This window comes from Sapajus apella, unplaced genomic scaffold (assembly GCF_009761245.1).
Source record: "Sapajus apella isolate SASKATOON/1434 unplaced genomic scaffold, GSC_monkey_1.0 scaffold62, whole genome shotgun sequence".
NCBI classification, from domain to species: domain Eukaryota; kingdom Metazoa; phylum Chordata; class Mammalia; order Primates; family Cebidae; genus Sapajus; species Sapajus apella.
In genome coordinates, this window is record NW_022437002.1 from 15,873,338 (window position 1) to 15,899,610 (window position 26,273).

The 26,273-nt window shown below is 44.2% G+C and overlaps 1 protein-coding gene and 1 pseudogene across 18 annotated transcripts in view; one reads left to right on the forward strand and one right to left on the reverse strand.

Moving 5' to 3' along the window:
* ST3GAL3 (ST3 beta-galactoside alpha-2,3-sialyltransferase 3) overlaps positions 1 to 26,273 on the forward strand; it is a 230,102-nt gene that overhangs the window by 130,291 nt on the left and 73,538 nt on the right. For 14 of the 18 annotated variants that reach the window (XR_004259500.1, XM_032247284.1, XM_032247282.1 and 11 more), the window contains one exon: positions 7,329 to 7,421. The exons of the other annotated variants lie outside the window; for them this stretch is intronic. Coding sequence is in view for 13 of the 14 variants with exons in the window: in XM_032247284.1 (XP_032103175.1) it covers positions 7,329 to 7,421 (93 nt within the window). In the remaining variant the exon portion in view is untranslated. The remainder of the gene's footprint in view (positions 1 to 7,328; positions 7,422 to 26,273) is intronic. 18 annotated transcript variants of the gene reach the window in all.
* LOC116529578 lies at positions 19,739 to 21,162 on the reverse strand (annotated as a pseudogene).

A 26,273-nucleotide genomic window follows, 5' to 3' on the forward strand; every position in this document is an offset into this window, starting at 1 on the left:
GAAAGCAGGGGCTTTGGTAAGAACAGGAGAGAGTTTTGGAGTTAGTTTTCTCTTGTCAAAAATGAAAATTGGGCTGCTCCAAGGGTAGACAGGGCCGTGACCAAGTATGTTTTGCAAGGTCTCTGCCTGTACAAACCAGCTGATGGGTCCATATATGCTATAATGACTTACTAAGGGTTTAGAACAATGGGTAGAGAAGAGATACTTATGCATTCGTTTGTTATCCAATCAGTGCACCTGAAACTTCTTTTTGCTACTTAGATACCACCTCTTTCTGTTCAGGTTCGGGAACCATCTCTTTGTGTTCTCTATTGTCAAATGTATCATTCCTGGGAAGTTACATATCATCTCCTGCCACAAAAAAAAAAAAAAAAAAACAAGTAGCAGTGCTGTTAGTACTCATTGCCATGGCTTTCTGGAAACTGTTTTGTAGAAACAGTGATCTTCTCCCTACACTTCTCCAGTACTATTCATTTCATGCTGGCTACATCATTTCATCATTTCGTAATGCTGGCTACATCATTTCATGAGGCTGTGCTATCCTTCCTGAGGCCTGTGAGTACGGGCTTCCAGTGACTCTCTCAAAGGTTGACACCGCTTGGTTGGTTATGACCACACACACCAGTGTTACCAAGAGCATCTAGGGACAGTGTGAATGGTAATTGTTTTCTGGTCATGTTAAATGTATCATTTGAAATTTTATCGTGTAAACAGAACAGCACATCTTCCAACCGTGGCTTCTCCTGGACTCCTTCAGCCCCATGTGCCTGGGTCTAAGGGAAATACTGCTTTTGGAGGATTGTTGTAAAGCTAAACTAGATCATTCGATCCGCCATTTGATCTTCTGTCTGGTACCTGGTTTGTGCTCAGCGAATGTTACTTCTCTTGTGTTTTTTTCACTACCACCGAGAAAGAGGATGTGTTTTTATTTTTAAGGAAATTAAGTATGGAAACAAAATTGAATTGGAGAGTCACAGCAGATCCCTGGTGGAGTGCTTCCATGAGAATTATCTGTTGAAGCACTTGGAGAACTTACTGGGAAGCATCCTTCCAGCTAAGATGAAGTAAATTACAAGGTCCTGGAGACAAATATAACCTGTAGTAATGTCAGCTCTGGAATCACTGATCAAACAGGATGAAAAGGTATTTCAGTGCCTAGTAGCAAGAGCTAAAGGCAGGGCCTCTGGAGCTGAGAAACACCACAAGTCTTAGATGGCTCAGATTAAGCAGTCCCTTTTTTCTTAAAGTGAGAGACATTAGACAGTGCTTCAGCATTTATCATAGATGGCTGTACATGGGGCAAAAGCTGTAAAGACACCAGAGTCTACACTGGAGGTCACAAAGAGCAAAGCGTCCTTAATGTCTAGGGTAGAATGGGTTGGCACAGCCCATATGTGGGTAGATGAAGAAACTGGTGACAATGCAAGAAGACCCAGCAGACCTGGAGTAACGGATCAGACGGGCAGCATTCAGAGGAGATGAAAGTTGTCCTTAAGGAGAAACATTTCTGTCTTGGGACTTGAGAGGATCTATGGCAGTAAAGGCCATTTCCAAAAAAATTAAAGTGAAAATGTTTAATGACAGAATAAGATTACTCAAGCTAGGCAAAGCTGCTTCTGCTACTTCCCTCATCATGTCATTATCTCAGAAAAACTTTCTAGTAATTTGGAGAAATGCATCCTCACCAGGAAGTAGAGGATAGAACTGAAGAATTCCGTCCTCTGTGGATGGAGCGAGCTCTATGCGGAGAGGCTTGTCTGCACGCTCATGTACGTCCCCCTAGCATGGTAGCATGGGCTTTGATTAAGCCTCTGGATACTTAGTGCCAGCCCTTCATTCTCAGCATAACTCTTAAAATTTTTTTATAAAATAAGTACTAGTGTAATCCCAGTTTTAAAGGTGTAGAAATTAAGGGCACAAAACAGTTAAAAAGACATGCCCCAAATCACACAGCTAGTAAGAGAGCCAGGATAAAAATCCAAGCAGAATGACTCCATTGCCTCTAAATATTTGTTGCATGTAGAAATGAGAGGCAGAGGCCAGGTGCAGTGACTCATGACTGTAATCCCAGCACTTGGGGAGGCCAAGACAGATGGATCACGAGGTCAGGAGATCGAGACCATCCTGGCCAACATGGTGAAATCCCATCTCTACTAAAATACAAAAAACTAGCTGGGCATGGTGGCACGTGCCTGTAATCCTAGCTACTCGGGAGACTGAGGCAGGGGAATCGCTTGAACCCGGGAGGCAGAGGTTGCAGTGAGCCGAGATCACGCCACTACACTCCAGCCTGGCAACAAAGCGAGACTCCGTCTCAGAAAAAAAAGAAATGAGAGGCAGAAAGGGGCAGGCAGTAGGAGAGTAGGGTAGGGGAACAAGTGAGCAAGCAAAGATGAAGGTCTGCCCTAGGTAGCTCAGGTCCACAGGGGAATGGGTTTGTTCTACCTGGGAAGGGAAGCATCATGGAAAGTTCATAAGGGAAGTGGTGCTTAAATTGAATAGGCATCTCTGGCCAAGGCAGGCTAAGGGAACAGAGCTAAGGCCAGCCCTTTCACTTTTGTGCTAGATCCTTTCCCCCTCTGCCTTCTCAAAGACATTCTCCCCCAACCTGGCCAACATGCTGAAACCTCATCTCTACTAAAAATACAAAAATTAGCCCAGCGTGGTGGCATGTGCTGGTAAGCCCAGCTACTTGGGAGGGTGAGGCAGGAGAATCACCTGAACCTGGGAGGCAGAGGTTGCAGTGAGCCAAGATCGAGACAGTGCACTCCAGCCTGGGTGACAGAGTGAGACCCCATCTGGGGGCAGAGGGAGGGGAAAGACATACTCCCTACAACTGTCCTGTCTCTATTGGGAGCTTTTCTCTCTCTCTCTTTTTTTTTTTTTTTTTTTTTGATAGGGAGTCTTGCTCTGTTGCCCAGGCTGGAGTGCAATGGCCCAATCTCAGCTCATGATGCCTGGCTAATTTTTTTGTATTTTTAGTAGTGACAGGGTTTCACGATATTTCTCAGGCTAGTCTCAAACTCCCAACCTCGTGATCTGCCCACCTCGGCCTCCCAAAGTGCTGGGATTACAGGCATGAGCCACTGCTCCCAGCCCACTTTTCTTTTATTCTAACCAGCTTGTAAACTTGTGAAAATAGTTCCTAACCTCAAAAAACACTTTACCTTGCTTCCTGCTCCAGCTATTGCTCCAGCATTTCTTTGTTCCTTTATAGCAAAACTCCTAAAAATAGTCTGTATTTCATGACTTCAGTTTCTCTCCTCCTGTTTTCTCTTAAACCCATTGAAAAGAGTTTCACCTCCACATTCCAGTGGAATGCCTGTTGTTGAGGTCGGAGGTGACTTCCCTGTTGCCGAATCCATCAGTTAGTCCTGTGGCCACACCTTACTGGGCCTACACAGTGTGTGACGCAGTTGGTCTCTGTGTCCTTCCTGAGCCCCTTCCTTCACCGAAGCATCACACTCTTCTGCTCCTTTCAGCCTCCTGCAGTGCTGCTCCTCATCTCCCAAATGCTGATGCTTCTCATACACATCAGCCAGGGCACCCTCCCACTGGATATCACGTGGTGACTTTCCCTGTGATTGAACCTGAACCCAGGCCAGGCGCTCCTGGCAGCCACATGTCTCATGCAGCGTGTGTGTGGCACCCCAGAGGACAGCCATCCCCTCCAGATGTGCTCCCTCACCACATCTTCGTGGGATTCTTGGAATTAGGTGGTTTCCACTGCACATGGGGAAGCTGAAAATCAGATTTTCCATCACTTGCTTGTCAGTGTCCTCTGAAAGTTTCTGATTCCGGATCTAATGCTTTTTCCATGTATGACCCATTGCTTGGCCTGATTCCTTAAACTCATCCTCCTGAGTGAAGCAGGAGAGTGGAAGCGTCTGGCTCCTTCTTTGGTGCTGCAGCCTGTCCATCTGGATTTCCTCTTGTGAGTGCAGTGGTGACACTCTTCACCCCAGGGGCTTGGTAGTCACGTTTGCAGGACAATGGGTGCTCTTACTGGGTTTAATGTGAAATCTCCGAAAATGAAAGGCAGCTGCAGAGTAGGAGAAGAACAAGGGCTGAGTGATTTGATCAGACATCTGTGGGGGCCTGCTGGCATTTGGAGTGTGAGTGCCTTAGAGAGACTAACTATTCTGGCCCCAGGGAGTTGGCGACCGTTAATCTTGGTGGTTTTGACCGCTAACTGCCCCAGAGGTCCCAGCCTGCTGGATGACTCAGAATCCCCAACACTCCCCCTATTCTTCTCTCACTGGGATAGTCAGGAGGCCATTTCTAAGGCATTTTAATTTGGTAATGACATGACCCACTGTACCCAGAGTTGTACATTGTAGGAGTTACTGTCGCTTTCTAAGTGAGGAGTTGACTTGGAGCCCATCATCCTTGATATTGGACTGCCTGGCACTGTTGTGGAAGAGCAGTATCTCCTGCCTTCCCTGCCGGGCCCTGGCTCCCTCATCCCCATTGTAGATGACACGATCTGTGCCCCCTGGACTGTCCCACAGCCCTTATTCTTTAAGCACCTTGCCAAAAGTTGATGGGGTAAACTAGAGAGAAGAAAGGTGGCCAAAGGTTTGTCTGTTGTGCATTTATTTCTGTCCTGCACTGTGTTAAGAAGGACACTTGCTGTCCATCTTTCTGCTGTTTGTGAAACTTTCTGGAATTCAGAAAGACCATAGGAACTCATAGCACAAGGCAGGCAAGCAGATGGTGAGGGACTAGAGACAGGACATGAAGGGACTCAGGATGCCCCATTGCCGCAGACCAGAGATGCGTGAGGCCTTCTGGACTGTCTTCTCAACCCCGTCTCTGACTGTGTTGACCACTCCTGTGCTGTCCTGTGCCTTCCTCTGTGACCATGTCTTAATAGCAGTGCCCTATTAAGAGTTCCTACACTGATGTTGGAGACCTAGGTTCAAATCCAGTGTTCCCACTTCTATGATCTTGGATTAAGTCTCTTCATCTGTCTAGGCCTTGTGTGTAAATTAATTCATAGCACCAACTCACAGAGTTGTTGGGAGAACTAATTGAAAAAACAAAACTCTAGAACATTTTAATCACTGTGCCTAGCCAAAAAGCTTCTAGTAAATTCAGTAAGTGCACTGAGGTTTATATTTCATTTCAAAATACAGTTGTTTACATAAGAAAAGATTGTTTTTCTCATGCTAAAACTTTGGCTTTCTTTTGCCTACCAAATAAAGTACCAACTCCTCAGCTTGTCACTCAGCCTTCAGGTTTGCATTTCAGGCTTTGAATTTCACTGGTAGGGGAAGCTTGAAAATGCAGATTTCTTTTTTTTTTTTTTTTTTGAGACAGTTTCACTCTTGTTGCCCGGGCTGGAGTAAAATGGTGCAATCCCAGCTCACTGCAACCTCTGCCTTCCGGTTCAAGCGATTCTCCTGCCTCAGCTTACCTAGTAGCCCGGGATTACAGGCACCTACCACCACATCCAGCTAATTTTTTGTATTTTTAGTAGAGATGGGGTTTCACTCTGTTAGTCAGGCTGACCTTGAACTCCTGACCTCAGGTGTTCTACCTGCCTCGGCCACCCAAAGTGCTGAGATTACAGGCGTGAGCCACCACGCCCAGCCCAAAAATGTAGTTTTTTAAAGAAATTGTGCATTGGTACAAATGAGTTTGTCTATATTCAGTGAACAGCTACTCTATGTAAGGCTCTGGGCTAGGCCCGAGGGGTCTAGGCTGAATCAGACCTGACACACACTAGGCAGTGGCATCATCATTTCTGGTACCACCACCCCACACCCACCCTGCCCAGGCCCTGCAGAAGGCAGCTCAGAGGGTAGGCTTACCACAGGGCCCCAGCACAGTAGAGCAGCTGGGCACCAGAGTATTGGCAGCAGGCCCAAGGGTGGGGACAGAGGAGGTGGGGACTCAGAACTGGCAGCCAGCCAGGGCTCTCTCAGGTGCCCCAGCATGCAGGGCCTGCGGCCCCAGCAGTCCCGGAACCCATTCACTGACTATATCCTGTTCTTTGGTTGTGATCTTCTCTAGACTGCCTAGTGCAGAGATTTTGGTGGCAGGGCAGTGACTCCAGCCCCATGTCAAACGCATAAGGACATTGAAACCCAAAGATGTGAGGTGGCATGATTGTGGTCACGCAGCAACAAAGCCAGGACTAGAACACAAGTCTTCTGAAAAATATGCAGCAGTCTCAGCCTTGTGGGTTCCTGAGATTGCCTTGTCTGCAGTGAGACTGTCAGGTCATTTTGTTCCATAAGAAAGTTATAGGAGTCTTCTCTGTGCCCATCTGTGCAAAGCACTGGAGGAGGTAGGTAGGGTTAAATCTGACTCTGACCTTAGGAGTTTACAGTGTGTCAAGGGAGACATACTACCAAAAATTACACTACAGAATAGCAAGTGCTGGGGGTAAGTATATGATGCGAGGGGCAGGGGCAACGACTGTACAAACACAGAGGAGGCACTTAGCCCAATCCGAGCATCAGGGAATCACTCCCAGTGAAGCTGATATCTAAGCTGAGTCATCAAGGACCAACACTTATTAGCCAGGTGAAGAAGGACAAGGAATATTATTCCAGGTAAAGAGACCAGGAAAGCATCCTCAACTAAAAGTCTAATGGTACATCAGTAGCCCCAATGACACACAATTATTTCTTCTGTATTCAGTCACTGTGCAGGACAGTTCCCCCTATTCAGTAATGGTTCCCACTGGGTGGATCATAGCATGAGTGGAGAAAATAAAAGCTGATGAGGCTGGCCATGTAGGAACATACAAGGAAGGTGAAAAGGCCAGGGCCTCTGACTATCAAAGCCTGAGTAGCTCTATTCTGTGAACTCCAAGCACCACTCCCCCAGGTATTGGAGCCTTGATGGAGCTCCTCATTTCCTTGATATCAGGTTTCCTGCAAAGAATCTATGAATATGAGCTGGACACAGTAGCTCAATGCCTGTAATCCCAACGCTTTGGGAGGCCAAGGCGAAAGGATCGCTTGAACTCAGGAGTTCAAGACCTGCCTGGGCAACATAATGAAACCCTGTCTCTTTAAAAAAAAAAGAAAAAAAAAAAAAAAAGAAAAACAACTATAAGAAACCAGTTAAGTTCCTTTTACAGATTCCATCCAGGGGGCTGGCTTATTTATCTATCTATCCCTTTAGGGTTTAGGTATTTGTTTTGTTTTTACCTTGCTTTTACCTTTTAGCCTTAATGTGGAAAAGTGCCTGAAGTGTTTATTGTAGAGAATGAAGCTTCATTCAAGGTTTAAACACCTACAGCTCCCCATGAATTAATAACCCACTCAGTGCTCAGTGCCTGGCAAGCTGTAACTTTCCTTCTCTTCCCATAGGCCTGCTGAATTAGCCACTAAGTACGCAAACTTTTCAGAGGGAGCTTGCAAGCCCGGCTATGCTTCAGCCTTGATGACGGCCATCTTCCCCCGGTAAGTGCTCCTGTTTCCTTCCGCTGACTAGACAGCCTGGTGTGGGGCCCAAAAGCCAGAAACCCTGCTTCTCACAGCCAGTCATATTCTCCTATGCCCTGGAGTCTGTGGGTTCCTGGAAAGGATTCTGCCTTCAAGTTGTTTCCTACTCCAGTCCTACTCCACGCCCTTGCTTTGCCTTACTCCCATCATGCCTCTGGAGCTTGCACTTGGTGGCACAGCCTATTTCTGCAGAAGGATAACCTACATGGTTGCCCCATGCAAGCCAGGTATCCAGAGGCGGCCAGAAAAGGCTGACAAGCACAGAAGCTCCTAGACTTAGTATCAGTGGCCAAACAAACTTTTTTGGAAGCTGGGACCAACTAGCTGGCTTCAGGGAGGCATATCCAAATAAAGCAGGGAACAAAGAGAAACTTGCAAGGCTGTCTTGAGTTTTAGCACTTTCCTTCTCTGTCCATTTTGCATTCTCGAGCTGCTGGCTTCTCTGACATCTGAAAGAACCCGCGCATAACCCAGGGAGTTCCTTTTACCAAATGCTGCTAAGGGATTTTGCTTACCAATCCACCTTCTCCTTTTTGGTTTTCTTTTCTGAAGCCTTGGTGTGGAAAAGGAGCTGAAGTGCTGAGACTGTCTTTGGAGTGCAGTGAAACTGTCAGGGTCACTTTGTTCCTTCTGATTTGGAGGGGCTGGAGGAAAGGCTGCCCAGAACTGTCGGGGCACTCGGACCACAACAGGAGTGCTAGGGGTGGGCTCTGTTCTCTGGGAGAAGGACTTGAACCTTAGAAGGCTGAGGTTGGGACACACAATGTGCTTGCAAAGGAATGCTGAGGAACAGCTGGCCCCAAAGTAAATCCAGGGTATTTGGTTTTTATGCTCCCTTTCTTTTCTAACATGCGCAGTCTCAGCTTAGCTCCTTGTGTAAAGCAAGGGCTGTGCTGGCTGAGTATCCAGTGCTGAGATAGAGATCTCTTTGTCCAGGCTTTGCCTTCTGAATTGATTCCAAATATTTTGCTTCCTCCAGCTATTCATTGAGTGACCCTGTGTCTGGCTTTGTGTTCTCTGTTCTTACACAGGTTTTTGTAAGCCTATGCAACTCAGTCTCTTGGCCCAGGCACCTGTGAATTTTCCTTGACCAGTATATAAGTTTCTTTTACTTTTTCTAATTGAAAGTAATACAGGCGTGCAGTTAAAAAAAAAAAAAAAAAAAAAAAAAAACACCTCAAACAGTTCATAAGGGTATATACTGCCACTTCAGACCCCTTCCCCAGAGACAGCCGACATTACCATAAATGGGAACATAACTGTATTTACTCTTCTGTACTGCGTATTAGGCTGTTCTTGCATTTCTATGAAAAAATATTGGAGACTGGTAAATTATGAAGAAAAGAGGTTTAATTGGCTTATGGTTCATCAGGCTTTACAGGTAGTATGGTGCTGGCATCTGCCTCACTTCCAGGGAGGCCTCAGGAAACTTCAAATCATGGCAGAAGGCAAAGGGGAGCAGGCACGTTATATGGCAAAAGCAGGAGCAAGTGAGTGAAAGAAAGAGAGGAAATGCTACCCACTTTTAAATAGCCAGATCTCACAAGAATTTACTCACTATCACAAGAACAGCACCAAGAGGATGGTGCTAAACCATTCATGAGAAGCTGCTCCCATGATCCGGTCACCCACCACCAGGTCCCACCTCCGTCATTGGAGATTACACCCACCCACCCTTCCTTCCTTCTTTCCTTCCTCCCTCCCTCCCTCCCTCCATCCCTCCCTCCATCCCTCTATCCCTCCCTCCCAGGCCCCACCTCCGTCATTGGAGATTACACCCACCCATCCTTCCATCCTTCCTTCCTTCCTTCCTTCCTTCCTTCCTCCCTTCCTCCCTCCCTCCCTTCCTCCCAGGCCCCACCTCCATCATTGGAGATTACACCCACCCACCCTTCCTTCCTTCCTTCCTTCCTCCCTCCCTTCCTCCCTCCCTTTTTTTGAGACAGGGTCTTGCTCTGTTGCCCAGGCTGGAGTGCAGTGGTGCAATCTCGGCTTGCTGTGGCCTTGACCTCTGGACTCAAGCAATTAGCCCACCTCAGCCTGCCACGTAGTTGGGACTCCAGGTGCATACAACCATACCCGGCTAATTTTTATATTTCTGGTAGATGTGGGGTTTTGCTATGTTGTCCAGGCTGGTCTCAAACTCCTGGGTTCAAGCAGTCTGCCCACCTTGGCTTCCCAAAGTGCTGGGATTACAGATTTGAGCCACTGAGCCTGGCTGAGGATTACATTTCAACATCAGATTTGGGCAGGGACAAATATTCAAGGTATATCATTCTGTCCCTGACCCACACAAGTCTCATGTCCTTCTCACATTTCAGCATACGGTCATCCCTTCTCAATAGTCCCTCCAAAGTCTTAACTCATTCCAGCATTAACTGAAATCTAAATTTGAGTTATATAAAAAAAATTTGAGTTATAATAAAAACTAAAATTGACTTTTAAATGAAAAAACATGAATTCTTATCTGGAAATGAGTTCCTTTCACCTATGAGACTGTAAAATCAAAACAAGTTACTTACTTCTGAGATACAATGGGATTATAGGCATTGGGTAAACATTCCCATTCCAAAAAGGGGTAATCAGCCAGAAGAAAGAGGCTGTAGGCCCCATGCAAGTTTGAAAACCAGCAGGGCAGTCATTAAATCTTAAAGCTCCAAAATGATCTTCTTTGACTCTATGTCCCACATTCAGGGCACACTGGGACAAGAAGTGGGCTCCCAAGACCTTGGGCAGCTCCATCCCTCTGGCTTTGCAGGGTGCAGCCCCTGCAGCTGCTCTCTTGGGTTGGCATTGAGTGCCTGAGGCTTTTTCAGGTGCAGGGTGTAAAATGCTGGTGGATCTACCATTCTGGGGACTAGGGGATAGTGGCCCCCTTCTCACAGTCCTAGTGGGGGACCCTGTGAGGGCTCCAACACCACATTTCCCCTCCACACTGTCCTAGTAGAAGTTCCCTGTCAGGCTCCACTCCTGCAGCAGGGTTTTGCTTGGGCAGCCAGGCTTTTCCATACATTCTCTGAAATCTAGGTGAACGCTGCCAAGAATCTACCATTCTTGCACTATGTACACTCTTAACACCACATGGAAGCTGTCAAAGCTTACAGCTTGCATTCTCCAAAGTGGCAGCCCAAGCTGTACCTTGTCCTTTTTGAGACATCGCTAGAGCTGGAGTGGCCAGGATGTGGGGAGCAGTGTCCTGAGGTTCCACAGGAGTGGGGCCCTGGGCCTGACCCAAGAAATCATTTTTGTCCCCTGGGCCTCAGGAATTATGATGGAAGGGGCTACCTCATAAATCTCTAGAATACCTTTGAGGCCTTTTCCCCATTGTCTTAGATATTAGCACTTAGGTCTTTTTTAGTTATGCAAATGTCTCTAGCAAGTGGTTGCTCCACTGCCTGCGTGAATTCCTCTTCTGAAAAAGCTTTTTCTTTCTTTGTCACGTGGCTAGGCTACAAATTTTCCCAATTTTTATGCTCTGCTTCCCTTTTAAATATAAATTCCAACTTTAAGTCATTTACTTGCATCCATATCTGAGTGTAAGCTGTTAAGAGCAGGCAATCTTGAATGCTTTGCTGCTTAGAAATTTCTTCTGCCAGATACGCAATCATCACTCTCAAGTTCAAACTTCCACAGATCCCTTGAGAAAGGGCACAATCCAACCAAACTCTTTGCAAAGGCATAATATGTTATGACCTTTGCTCCATTTTCCAATGAGTTCCTCATTTCAATCTGAGACCTTGTTGGCCTAGAGTTCATTGTTCAAAGCCCTATCAACATTTTGGTCACAACCATTTAACCAGTCTCTAAGCAGTTCCAAACTTGCCCTCATCTTCCTGTCTTCTTGTGAGCCCTCCAAACTCTTCCAGCCTGAATCCATTACCCAGTTCCGAAGTCACTTTCACATTTTCAGGTGTCTTTCTAGCAATACTCTACTCCTGGTACCAATTTTATGTATTAGGCCATTCTTGCATTGCCACAAAGAAATATCTGAGACTGGGTAAATTATAAAGAAAAGAGGTTTAATTGGCTCACAATTCTGCAGGCTTTACAGGAAGTATGGTGCTGACGACATCTGCTTACCTTCTAGGGAGGCATCAGAAAGCTTACAATCATGGCAGAAAGCAAATGGAGAGCAGGCATGTCATGTGGCACTTGTTAGAGAAAGTGAGAGAGGGGAGGTGCCACACACTTTTAAAGAACCAGATATTGTGAGAATTCACTCACTATCACAAGGACAGCACCAAGGAAATGGTGCCAAATCATTCATGAGAAATCCACCCCTGTTATCCAATTCCATCAGCCCCCACCTCCAACATTGGGGATTACATTCCTACATGAGATTTGAGTGACAGCAGATACCCAAAGTATATCATGTACCTTGCTTTTTACTTCTAGGAATATAGGTTAGAGATTATCCTATTACCAGCATACTTGGATTCACTTGATTTTTAAAATGAATGGATAATATACAATTGTATGGCTTGTATCATAATTTTATTAAAATTAAGGTTTATTGGCGTGGTGCAGTGGCTCACGCCTATAATCCCAGCACTTTGGGAGGCTGAAACAGGCAGGTCACTTGAGGTCAGAAGTTTGAGACCAGCCTGGTCAAAATGGCAAAACCCCATCACTACTAAAAATACAAAAATTAGCCAGGTGTGGTGACACACACCTGTAATCCCTGCAACTGGGAAGGCTGAGGCAGGAGAATTTGCTGAATCAGAAGGCAGAGGTTGCAGTGAGCCGAGATCTCATCTCTGCACTCTAGCCTGGGCAACAGAGTGAGACTGTCAAAATTAAAATAAAATAAGATAATTTTTTAAGTTAAAGTTTATTGAAGTTTAATTTACATAACAATGAAATTTCCCTTTTAGTGTAGTTCAGTGAATTTTGAGGGATACATACTTTGTATAGCCACTATTACAATCAATAGTGCATTTCCATCAATCCTAAAACATTCCCTTTTGCTCCTTTGTAGTTAACATCTCCCCTTACCCCCAGCCCCCGGAAACCACTGTAGTGTTTCCAGACTGTCATATAAATGGAATCATATAGCATGAAGCTTTTTGAGTATACATCTTTAATTCAGCATATGCATTTATGATTCATACAAGTGCCGTGTGCATCAAATGTTCTTTTTATTGCTGATTAGTATTCCATTGTATGGATGTAACACAGTCTGATTACTCAAAGGTCAAAAGATGGACAGATAGATAGATAGATAGATAGATAGATAGATAGATACTAAAAACTGGAATTAACCCATGTATATATATATGTATATGGGTTAATTCCAGTTTATATATATATATATGGGTTAATTCCAGTTTTTAGTAACCCATATATATATATATTTGTATGTATATGGGTTAATTCCAGTTTCATATATATGTATATATGTATATGGGTTAATTCCAGTTTTTAGTAACTATCAATACAGCTACTATAAACATGAGTACAGAGTACAGGCTTTTGTGTGAATGTATGTGTTCATTTTTCTTGAGTAAATACCTGGAAGTGGAATGGCTGAGTCCCATAGTGACTGTTTTCCAATGTGATCTTACTATTTGCTTTTCCATCACTGTGAATGAGAGTTCCAGTTGCTCTACATCCTTGTATCAGTCTTTTGATTTTAGCCATTCTAATAGATCTATAGTGATATCTCAATATCTAAAATTATGGTTTTAATTTGCAATTTACTAATGACTAGCAATGATAAATATCTTTTCATGTGTTTATTTGCCATTTTTTAAATCTTTACAGAACTCTCCCAATCTGTTGCCATTTTTTTAATTGTTTGTTTATCTTATTGAATTATAAGAGTTCTTTAAACTTCTGGACAGAGCCCTTTGTCAGATACTTTGTGTGATTTGCCGATATTTTATTATCTTTCTTACCATTCTCTTTACATTGTCTTTCATAGAGCAGAAATCTAATCTTGGTAAAGGCTAATTATCTACATTTTCTTTTATGGATTATGGTTTCAGTGTTGCATCTGAGAAATTTTTCCCCAGTCCAAAGTCAAAAAGTTTTCTCTTGTTTTATTTCAGAATTTTGAGTTAATTTTTGTGTATGTAAGAGTTGAGGTTCACTTTTTGCACGTGGATGTTCAGTTGTTCCAGAACCATTTGCTAATGACTCTGCTTTCTTTATTGAATCACCTTGGCATGTTTGTTGAAAATCAGTTGAACATATATGTGTAGGTCTCTTTCCGGACTCCCTAGTCTGTTAATGTTGATTTATGACTTTGTGCCAGTACCATTTATACATGGACAGTCATGTCATCTGTTACTAAAGACAGTCTTATTTCTTACTCTTTAATCTGTATGTCCCATTCCTTTTTCTTACCTTACTGCAGTGGCTAGACTCTTCAGAACAGTATTAAATAGGTGAGGTGAGAATGAACAGCCTTGTCTGCTCCCAGTCTTAGGAGGAAAACATCTAGTCTTTCACCGTTATGGTGTTAGCTGTAGGTTTTTCATAGATGCCCCTTTTTAGGTAGAGGAAGTTCTCTTTTGTTCCTAGTTTCTTGAGAGTGTTTATCATGAATAGATGTTGAATTTTGTCAAATGCTCTTTCTGTATATATTGAGGAGGTCGTATGGCTTTTCTTTTTTAGTCTGTTAATATGATGAATTACATTGATTGATTTTTTTCTCATTAATTGATTTTTGAATGTTGAACCAGTCTTTCATTTGTAGGATAAATTTCATGTGGTCTTATTTCATATTGTTCAAAATTTCATATTGTTCTTTTTACACATTGCTGTATTCAATTTGTTAAACATTTTTAAAGGATTTTTGTGTCTTTGGTCATGAAAGATATTGGTCTATGGTTTTCTTGTGATGTCTTTAGTTTTGGTAATATAGTAATGCTGGCTTCAGAATAAGCAGGAAAATATTTCTCCATCTTTCTACAAATTTTGTGTATAATTGGTAATATTTTTCATGGAATGTTTGATAGAATTCACCAGCAAAATCTCGGCCTGTCTGAAGAAAATGCAGTTTTTTATCTCTATTCTCATGCACCAGTGAACACACTTCTGACATCAGATGTGTGGCAGTTTTTCCCACACATCAAGCAAATTCTTCGGCAGACACTAAACTGGGTGTCCCATAATTCAATTCAATTCTGACATTATCTGCCTGGAGATGGCGTCGGATCCCACAGGTTGAAGGCTCAACAAAACTATACCTCACTTCAGATGCTAATCACAAATAGTAGGTTGTTACCTATACATCTCACCAACCAGCTATAAATTGTGAATTCCAAGACTACCCGCTCTTGGGTTTGATTTATTTGCTAGAGCAGCTCACAGAATTCAGGGAAACTTCACTTGTGTTTACCCATTTATTATAAAGGATATCACAAAGGATACAGATGAACAACCAGATGGAAGAGATGCATAGGGCATGGCATGTGGTAAGGGGTTCACCACCCTCTGGGACCTCTATGTGTTCAGTAGTCTGAAAGCTCTTTGAACCTTGTCCTTTTGGGTTTTTGTGGAGGCTTCTATAAACCCTATGGAGGATTACATAGGCATGATTCATTGCATCATTGACCACTGGTGATCAAATCAACCTTCAGCCCTTTTCCCATCCCCAGAGGTCGGGGGGTGAGGCTAAAAGTTCCAGCCCTCTAATTACATGGTTGGTTCCCCTGCCAACCAGCACCCAACATAAGGCTATCCAGAAGTCACCTCATGAGAACACAAGATGTTCCTATCACCCAGGAAATTTGAAGGAGTTTAGCAACTCTGTGTCAGATGCTTTTATCAATCAGGAAATTACAAAGATCTTAAGAGCTCTGGGTCATGAACTAGGGTCAAAGACTAGATATTAGAGGGAAAGATTCTCCTAGTGCCCCTTTCTGTAATGATTTTAGGAGCTTTATGTAAGAACCAGGAGCAGAGACCAATATTTGTATTTTTTATTATTTCGTAGCTTGCACATGTCTTATCGGAAAGCTTTTGTTGTTTTTGGTTTCTTTTTGAGACTGTCTCACTCTGTCACCCAGGCTGGAGTACAGTGGCGCAATCTCAGCTCACTGCAGCTTCTGCCTTCTGCCTCCTGGGTCCAAGCAATTCTTGTGCCTCGGCCTCCCAAGTGGCTGGGATTACAGGTGTGTGCCACCACACCCAGCTAATTTTTGTATTTTTAGTAGAGACGAGGTTTTGCCATGTTTGCCAGGCTGGTCTCGAACTCCTGGCCTCCAGTGATCCACCCATCTCAGCCTCCCAAAGTGCTGGAGTTAGGCATGAGCCACCACACCTAGCCAGGGACGGTTTTTGTTTGTTTTTTTGTTTTGTCTTGTTTTGTTTTTAAGTAGGAGTTAAATTTCTTTAATTCTATAGTTATTCAGGTTTTTCTAGTTCTTCTTTGGTAGCATGTCTTTCAAGGAAGTTTTGCCTTTCTTCTAAGTTACTGAATTTATTAGCCTAAAATTGTTTATAGTATTTTCTTCTTATTATTTTAATGTCTAGGATAGAGACAGAGTCTTCTCTTTCATGCCTGATACTGGTAATTTGCATTTTTTCTCTCTTTTTCTTAATTCAGCTGGTTTGAGGTTTATCATTTTAATTGATCCTCTCAAATAACTAGCTTTTAGTTTCATTGGTTCTTGTCTATTGATATTTTTTCCACTGTATCATTGATTTCTGTGCCTATCTTCATTTTTTTTTTTACCTTTCTCTTAGTTGTACTTTAATTTATTGTTTTTTTTTTCCTTAGGCTAGAAGGTTAGATCATTGATTTTCTTTCTTTTTAATATAAGCATTGTAATGCTATAAATTTCACTCCGTATATTGCATTGGCTACATCTTACAAATTTTGATATGTTATATTTTTATCTTTGTTGAATTAAAAATACTATCTAACTTTACTTGTGATTTCTACTTTGGACCATTGGTTCTTTTGAAGTATTTTTGCTTGATTTCTAAATAGGGATGGAGTTTCGCTCTTGTTGCCAGGGCTGGAATGCAGTGGGACAATCTTGGCTCACTGCAACCTCTGCCTCCTGGGTTCAAGCCATTCTCCTACCTCAGCCTCCTGAGTAGCTGGGATTACAGGCATGTGCCATCATACCCAGCTAATTTTGTATTTTTAGTAGAGATGGGGTTTCACCATGTTGGTCAGGCTGGTCTCAAACTCCTGACCTCAGGTGATCCACACACCTCAGCCTCCCAAAGTGCCGGGACTACAAGCATGAGGCACTGTGCCTGGCTGTGGTTTTCTTTACCTTTATTTGGCTTGGAGTTTATTTAACTCCTCAGATCTATAGGTTCATAGTTTTCTTGTTTGTTTGTTTGATTTTCTTCTTCATAATTGCATTTGGACCTTTTTTACATATTTTCTCAATTTTTTTTTCTGCCTCACCTCCCGTTCCAGGATTTAAATTACATGGATGTTATATTATTTGTCCCATAGGTCACTGATGCTCTGGATTTTTGTTTTTCAATCTTTTCTTCTCTCTGTGCTCCATTTTGGATAGTTGATATTGCTATGTCTTCACATTTATTGCTTTTTCTTTTGTAGCTTCTAATCATTTGTTAATCCCACCTGGTATATTTTTATATCAGATACTGTGTTTATAATCTCTATGGATTCCATTTAGGTCTTTTTCTATCTTCTGTTTCATTTCTTACTGTGTTTGTGTTTTCTTCTGCCTTTGTGAACATTTTGAGAGTTATTGGCAAATTGCCCTACGTAGCAGTTTTTGGATTTACATACACACATAATAGTTTATGATAGTGCCATCCTTTGTTTTCTTCTGTTTTACAATTTTGTTATTTATATTTAAATTATCAATTCATCTATTTTTGGTTTTGTGTGTTAGGAATGAGGTTGAGATCTAGGATTATTTTTTTTTAATATGGGTAGCTAGTATTTCTTGATATTTTGATTACAAAATAAGTAAATTCAAGGTTTTGATTTCTGTAGCATCAACATTTTGACAGAAAAGGACTTGATAAAACTCTTTTGATGTGTTAATTTTGACATGATGTACAAAAACAAACCATTAAATCTTTGAGTTCAAATATTTTTGAAATATAAACATTGTATTTTTTAAAGCTATAATTCTTGTAGATATCCTGTGGTTAACAATTTGATTGTGCTTATTAAAAATGATCATCAGCCTGGCGTACTGGCTCATGCCTGTAATCCAAGCTACTTGGGAGGCTGAGGCAGGAGAATCGTTGAACCTGGGAGGCGGAGGTTGCAGTGAGCTGAGATCACGCCATTGCACTCTAGCCTGGCAACAGAGCGAGACTGTAAAAAAAAAAAAAAAAGATCATCTATGTTTGATCATCTATGTTTTACACTTCAGCCCTGTAAAAATAAAGTTTCTTTGGGAAGGTGACATTTGGTTTCCTGATTATGGGAGGAGTTGGTTATCTCAGGTGAATCAGGAAAGCCTGGTTGATTCTCACACCAGGATGGGACTGGGACTTCCAGGATGGAGGAAGAAGACCATTTCTACACCATACTTTGAGCTAATGACCGCACCCCCCCACCACCATACTAGGTGCACTTGTGTACACTTGGCTAACATACACTTCTGATTGACAGCATATAGCAGAAGCCTCAGAGGCTGATTCAGTTCTCCTTTGGCATGCCACAGGGTAACAAGATAGTACGAGGGGTAATGTGTCCAAGCTGTGGACATGGGCATTTCCTCTCTGTTGCAGCAAGGCAGAGGAAAGCCCAGGAAGAGTAAAACCCTAGAATTTTTCTAGTAGCTTTGCCCTACACCACGGTCTAAATGACTATGGCCAAATAGCTACACAGTATTTTATTTTTCTAAAATAACTATGTCCAGCTGTGAGAAAGCCAGGTTCAAGTTTAAAACCTTTAATAACCGCCGGGTGCGGTGGCTCACGCCTGTAATCCCAACACTTTGGGAGGCCGAGGTGGGTGGATCATGAGGTAAAGAGATCGAGACCATCCTTGCCAACATGGTGAAACCCCATCTCTACTAAAAATATAAAAATTAGTTGGGCGTGGTGGTGCGCGCCTGTAGTCCCAGCTATTCGGGAGGCTGAGGCAGAAGAATTGCTTGAACCCGCGAGGTGGAGGTTGCAGTGAGCCGAGATCACGCCACTGCACTCCAGACTGGTGCCTGGCGACAGAGCGAGACTCTGTCTCAAAAAACAAACAAAAAAAACCCTAATAACCTGTCCCAGAATTACTAACAATGAGACTTAAATTTTAATTTATGAAGAAAACTTGAAAAAAATCCAAAAGAACCCCCCTCAAAGGGCACAAGTGTCAGTGGGTCCCCTGTGGGGCAGCTTGTCCATCTCTCAAGGTGGGGGGTCCTCCAGCAGGCAGCTTCCTCTGTGGCGCCAGGCATGTCCAGAGTGGGCCGGCTCCTTTAGAAGTCAGGCAGGCCAGGTCAAGCATGGTGGCTCACCCCTGTAATTCCAACACTTTGGGAGGCTAGGCAGGCAGATCATGAGGTTGGGAATTTGAGACCAGCCTGGCCAATATGGTGAAACCCCGTTTCTACTAAAAACACAAAAATTAGCTGGGCGTGGTAGCTGCACCTGTAGTCCCAGCTACCCGGGAGGCTGAGGCAGAAGAATTGCTTGAACCCAGGAAGTGGAGGTTGCAGTGAGCCAAGATGGCACCACTGCACTCCAGCCTGAGAGAGCTAGACTCCTTCTCTAAAAATAAAAATAAAAGCCTGGGCACAGTGGCTCATACCTGTAATCCCAGCACTTTGGGAGGCCGAGGCGGGTAGATCACAAGTTCAGGAGTTCAAGACCAGCCTGGCCAACATGGTGAAACCCCCATCTCTACTGAAAATACAAAAATTAGCCGGGGGTGGTGGCGCGTGCCTGTAGACCCAGCTACTCGGGAGGCTGAGGCAGGAGAATTGCTTGAACCCAGGAGGCAGAGGTTGCAGTGAGCCGAGATCGCACCACTGCACTCCAGCCTGTGTGACAGAGCGAGACTCTGTCTTTAAAAAAAAAAAAGTCCAGCCGGGCGCGGTGGCTCAAGCCTGTAATCCCAGTACTTTGGGAGGCCGAGGCGGGTGGATCACGAGGTCAAGAGATTGAGACCATCCTGGTCAACATGGTGAAACCCCGTCTCTACTAAAAGTACAAAAATTAGCTGGGCATGGTGGCGCGTGCCTGTAATCCCAGCTACTCAGGAGGCTGAGGCAGGAGAATTGCCTAAACCCAGGAGGCGGAGGTTGCGGTGAGCCGAGATCGCGCCATTGCACTCCAGCCTGGGTAACATGAGTGAAACTCCGTCTCAAAAAAAAAAAAAAAAAGTCTGGCAGGCCAAGCAGAGGGAAGAGAGAAGCGAAGCTCTCAACCTCCTCCTGGAGAGCTGGTATGCCCCCTGGTATTTATCTCCTGACATTCTCTCCTTGAACTCCTTGAGGGTGGCTCTGATGCCACAGTTGCCCTGGATCTGCATGGTTAGCTCTGTCCCTCTGTGAATAAAGTGGGCTACTTTTTGGAAGTCTATTTCCAAAAGTCCACAGGAAGTCAGTGCTGGGGTCCCCAGCTGCAGTCCATTGGGCTGTAGAGCGCTTCTGTCACCTGGGCAGGTGTTTTTGTTGCCAGCAATGGAACAGGCTTCTACGACCTCAGCCCTTCCACCATCTGTGCCTTTGGAACGAAGATTCATGAGGATCAAATGGTTGTCAAAACCACCTGTGACTATTTTGTAGCCCAGCTCCGTCAGTGCCTCAGCTGGCCCCCACCTGGTGCTGATAAACATTAAATTCCAGCGTCATAGTTTGCTTCAGGGCCACAGCAACCCCAGCAATGATGTGGTTGTGGGGACCTCCCTGAAGGCCAGGGAACACAGCAGAGTCGATGAGAGACTCCAGGTTGTACAGAATCTCTTTGCCAGTCTTGGGATCCATACTTTACACTCCTTCCCTGTAGAGGATCATGCTGGATTGGCAGCCTCTCAGGGTCTGGTGAGTGGTGGTGGTCACCACGTGGCAGTGTTCAAATAGGGAGGGCACCATGCCAGCTGCCAGCAGCCAGCTGATGTGTGCCATGGCCGCCATGAGATACACCCCATTCTCGTTTGCAGTCTTCCACAGGCGGGCATCATCCAGGTTTCGGTAGCAGCAGCTGATTCCTGCGATGATCAGCTTTGTGTGGAAAAGGCAGGCGTTCTCCAGCTGGTCATAGTTGATGTAGACAGTGTCTGGGTTCACCTTACAGGGCATAGATTCAAAGAAGATGGACGTGGTAGAGATTTTCTTCTTCTCTGTCATGAACCCGTGGGTCAGGTGGCCCCCATCCAGCAGGCCCAGGCCCATGATGTGCCCATGGGGTTCCACCAGGGCAGTGTACACTTGAAGTTTGCAGGGGATCCTGAGTAGGGCTGGACGTTGACCCCCAGCACTGTGGGTCTAGCTTATAGGCCTGCAAGGCTCACTTCTGACAGAAGGTCTGCAGCTCGTCAGTAAACTCAGTCCCGCCATAGTATCTCTGGCTCAGGTACCCCTCAGAGTATTTGTTATTTAAGCAAGAGCCTAGGGCCTCAGAACTACTCGGCTGGTGAAATTCTCTGAGGTAATCAGCTCCAATCCAACCCTCTGCCGGTTACTCTCCTTCTTATTGATGTTCTAAACCTCAACATTGCTGCCTTTGAGGGGCTGCGGCAGCATCTTGTCATGTGCGGACCACAGGTCAGCGTCTCTGTGGGCCCGTTGACTGGCATCCCCATTGCACTGATTCGAAGCTGCTGGAACACTGCCCCGTGCACGTGCCTAGCGATGCCTCAGTCCCATGCTGCCGCCAGTGCCACTAGAGTCCCAGACCCGCTGACCCAACGGCCTGCACACCGCCACACACCAGCCACGTGACCGGCCGTGCCAACCCCAAACCCCAAACTTGCTGCAGGACTGCTAGTGCTTTGCTAGGTGCTCTCCTCGCAGAAGGCTTTAGCTTGGCCTAAATCTTACTTTTTTAAAAAAAATTCCCAAATGCTATGTGAAGCACACATTATCTTCATATGTACACTTCACTCTTCCCTGAGCCCACCTAGTCATTGACCCCCATCCCTGGTGCAGACCAGGGAGCAGGCGGTGTAAAGGAGGGATGCTGATGTGCCATTCCAGCCAGACCAGAGTCCTGCTTTTCTGAGAAGCCAGCCTGTTTGCTCTCACACCCTTGCACTGTCTGCTGGGAAGTCCCCCTTTCCTCCCTTGAGGATTGCCCACTTGGATACATCTTTCTCTAATTAGAGAGATGGGAAGGGGATGGCAGTAGGTCCAAAGGAACTCAGATTTATTGAGCTCTTGTTTTGCTCTATTTTGAGTGAGGGCTTTTCAATCTGTTTGGTCTTGTGGAATGCGGAGTCTTCCCTTACCTAGAAATACACTCCATGACACTTTCCCCCACCCTGTGCCCCACCTCACCCATAGCTTTGTTACTGTGTTTCTTTCTCCTCCCATTGAGGCTGTGAACTCCTCCCATAGAGGCATGGTCTCTTCATGGCTGCCAACACCTAGCAGAGCCTTTAGCACATAGTAGACACTTGGTATTTGTTTTGCAAATGGAAATTAATATCTGCCCTCCAGAAATTGAGAGTGTAAGGATGTGGGAAATGTTGATAAGACAGTCTTTTAGTGGAGAGAGTTACTGAAGAAAAATAATTATTGTGACATATTCCAGTACATGATAGATTGAAAGGAGATGAAAATTTGAACACTGAAAGTTCTCACAGCTTTCTCACTTCACAGGCTATGTGATCTTGGAAAAGTCTGAGTATTACTTCACTCATTAGTCAAAAGAATGAAATGAGATGATGTGTCTTGGGGCCATAAGTGTTAGATCATTTCAACAAAATCTAATGTTAGACACTTATTAAGTGAATCCTGTTTTCTCAGTGACTTTCATTAGAATTAGGTAGGCTTTTTTCAGGAAGAAAAATAAAGACCCTAGAGTAGGTCACAGTAAACATTTTGAATGTTTTCTTTAAAAAGAAAAAATATAACTCATAAAACCCAAATTGACACATAATTGGCATACCCCATTTTCCTGTCAGTATTTTGCCTCGGACATTTGAGTAGCTTTTTGTGCTTTGGTGAGAGACATGATCGAGTGTCATATCTTTTAGTTGGTGGCCAGTAGGGCCGCTCAGTATTGGGAGAAAATGAGGCGCCTGCAGGCCAAGCCTGTGGCCCACAGTTTCAGGAGGAAGCAGAGCCCTATCTGTTCCATGTTGCAGAGCGATACTAGCAGCCATGACAATGATAGCTCACACCTACTGAGTGTTTACTTTGGATCAGGTCCCGTGCTGAGACTTTTTCCTGTTTCTTCTGTTCTAATTCTCCCAACAATCATATGAGACTAACCCTTATTAGTCCAATTTTAAATATGAGGAAATAGAGGCATAGAGAAGTTAAGTCGTTTGCCTGAGGTCACACAGATAGGAAGTGATAAAACTAGGTTTTGAACCCAAGCTCACATACTTAACAACTGCTTTCTACTTCCTCTCACAGCTGCTGTTTCATGGACAGGCTGGCTAATGGCCAAAGTACCGAGGTCTGCCAGATGTCTGGTGGTAGCTAATGAGGTGCTGATAGAGAAATGGAAGTGGTTCCCTTACCCAGCTCTACAGAGGAAAACCACGCTTTTCTTCAGATGCACTCTATTTTAGAAAGGCTGGGGTGTGTGGTGTGTATCTGTGACTGTGTGTCTGTGATTCACATACTGCTAAGGAATCATTGCCATGGTCCAAGCTGGCTGAGTTTCCCAGAGTGCAAAGATGGCCATTGAAACTTTGCAGAGCTCTCTGACGCAGGAAGTCTGGAGAGCTGATACACAGTCCCAGATGCCTGTTTTGGGACCCTTACGTGAGAAGGTACAGGAGGCCTATTGCACTGCCCTGGGGGCTTTGAATGCTTGTGGACTCCTGGACAGGATAGCTGAGTGCCTGGTATCCCCATATTACAAAGCCCTTCCAGAAAAAGATCCTAGGATTTTCATCACTACAACACCGGGGGCAAGGGGAGGTGGTGGGATTGAGAGGCATCCTTGCCAAATGTTATCCCATACCATAAATTACGGAGGAGAATAGAGTACCATCTACTTCTCTATTTCTGCAGAATCATTGTCCCTCTAGGCTGGGAGCACACTGGGCATCCCCACACCCCCACCAGGAATGTGCAGGACTTGCTACAGTTACCTTCTCCGCTTCCTCATGTCTCTCTAACTCCTAATCCATGTAGTCTGGCTTCCACTCTCGCTTCTGTTCTCCTCAGAATGCCCTTATCCAGACCACCAAAAGCACTGAAATCCGACAGATAGTCTTTATCTTTTTGTGATGTCTCAGAAGCATTTGGCAGTATTGATCTCTTCCTCCATTTTGAAACTTTCTCCTCCTTATTTCTTTGTCCAGATACCATCCCAGTTCTCGCACGTGACAGTTCCTTCTGAGTCTCTGTTGCAAGTGATCTTCTTTTCCTGTGCCCATCCTTAAATGTTGGTGTTTGCCAGGTTTCAATTAGAGCTCTCCCCTCTTCTCACTCCACTGCTTCAGCTAACATCATCTGTGCTGATGACTGTCAATTTTTTTGCAGCCCACATCTCTACTGATCTCTAGACCCAAATACCCAAATTCCTGCTGGACAGCTCCATTTGGATGACTCAAAAGCATCTCAAGCTCAGTGTATCCAACTCACTGAATAAATCTAATCAGTCTATATTCTTATTTCAGGAAATGGCACCACTATCCACTCTCACCCAAGCCGGAAATCTGGGAGTTATTCTTTCTCCTTCTCCTCCCAACAACATATCTAATGAGTCATCAAGTCCTGGTACTTGATATACTGTCTTCTTTCCAAGGTCAGTTTCTTCCCCTGAGCCCTAATTCTCCAACCTCTCTCACGTCTGCAGGAACCTGGATCTTCATTCTCTTCACTGATTCCTTCTTATCACTATTTAATCATATTCAGGTCTCTCTCATCCCTTAAAAAGTTGCCACATTGACCCTATTATCCTATGAAGTCATTCAACGAAGTGCCAGATGTTTTTCTAGGTGCTATAGCTTCAGCACTGCATAGGTGACATAGAACCTCTCCCCTCCGAGATCTTACATTCCACTGGCAGACACAGACAACCCTTACACATACAGTGTCATGCCGTTTTTAGAGCCAGACACTGTATTTCATTACATCATTTAGCCTTTACAATGGGAGCTGATCATAATTCCAAAAGACACAGTCCTGAACACCATAATCCCAAATGTTGAAATCCTAAAAGATCAGAATCCATAAAAAGTCTAAAACCCTGAAAATCACAATTCTGAAAGATTAAAATCTTAAAAACATAATTCTGGAAAAGATAATCTTTAAAATTCTTTAAAATATATTTATTTACATTCTTACAAGGGAATTATTTGATCAACATAAAAACATTACAGAACACTTTATAGACCACTTTACACATGAAACAGACAATAATAACATACATATTTTATTGCCTAGCATAAACAGGTATGCTAACAACAGGCATACACGGGTTACTAATGACAGTCACATGGATACAGCAGTTATGAGCAGGTAAACTGTGTTCATAAAGAAATGGTACAAAAGGAAATGTATAAACATATTTCACTATAGTTGGTAATTGTGTGCACCCAGGCTTACAACCATGGTCATCTGAAATCCTGTGACTAACAACCTAAGGCTTTTGACAAGATCAGTCAAAAGCCGCAGTAGGTCACCACTGCATATGCAGTTGCCCAAAGACCCAAGATCTTGAGAAATTTCATCCTTCGCAAATGCACATATACAAAAAGGACATCTCTTATGGAGGAAGTTTCAGTGTTTTTACATACATGCACAATCGTTACACACAAAGTCAGTATGATAATGCCCTTTTATGGAGTCAAATTTGCAAAAACCTTTACAACAATCCTGTGAAGTAGGTGTTGTTATGCTCATTTTGTAGAAATAGAAAGCAACGACTTGCTCAAGATCATAGTGGCACAGGGCCAGGAATCAAACCCACCAACCCCACCCTGTGTCCTGAATCGAGGCTCTGAACCATGGACCTCGAGGGGAATGCAGATTCCTTTTGTTTGGAGAATGTTTTAAATATTTTCAGTAGGTACCTGCTGCGGTGAAATCCTGAAGTGCAGGACCTTTCCAGGAAGAGCAGAGTGCTCTGGAACTACAGCTTCTCTGCAGTGTCCAAGTGTAGCCTGCATGGGCTAGACAGCCCCAATGCCTGTCCATGACCTGGACTCCAGCTCACAGCTGGAGGAATTGCCATTTGTGTCCTCTCTGTTTCTCTGCCCAGCAGTTTATTTCCATATTTTCCTTAGCATCAGGTGTTGTGACCTCCTCTGGGAACCAATCCATGTTCTTCTTTTAAATTAATTCCACATCTTGTCTGAACTTACTGCCTCCTCCATTATTCGAGGAATTTAACCTGCCGGTTCCCTATAACGGTACACCCCATCTCTTTCCTCTTTGCTCTGCCTTCCAGTTCTCATAGGTGGAGCTGCAGTAGATGTCCAGAAGTTGTGAAATTTCTTTTTAGATCTCCTTCCCAGATGACTAGGGACCCAACACTATTTGCAAAGGTGAATCTTGCAGACCTAGCTGGTTATAAGTCCATCTGCTATAGAGGTTCTAGGCCTCAACCTGCTAACTTTCTGATTGTGTCAGAGTGTACTCTTGCCCCTACCCCAGGACAGGACCTGAGGAGCTACATCTTATCCCTTTTTAACTTCTACTGGAAGGTGAATGACAGGCAAAGCCTTGGTAGAATGCCCCAGATGGGCAAAAGGCAGTTGGGAACTTGCTATAGAATCAGTGATTCAAA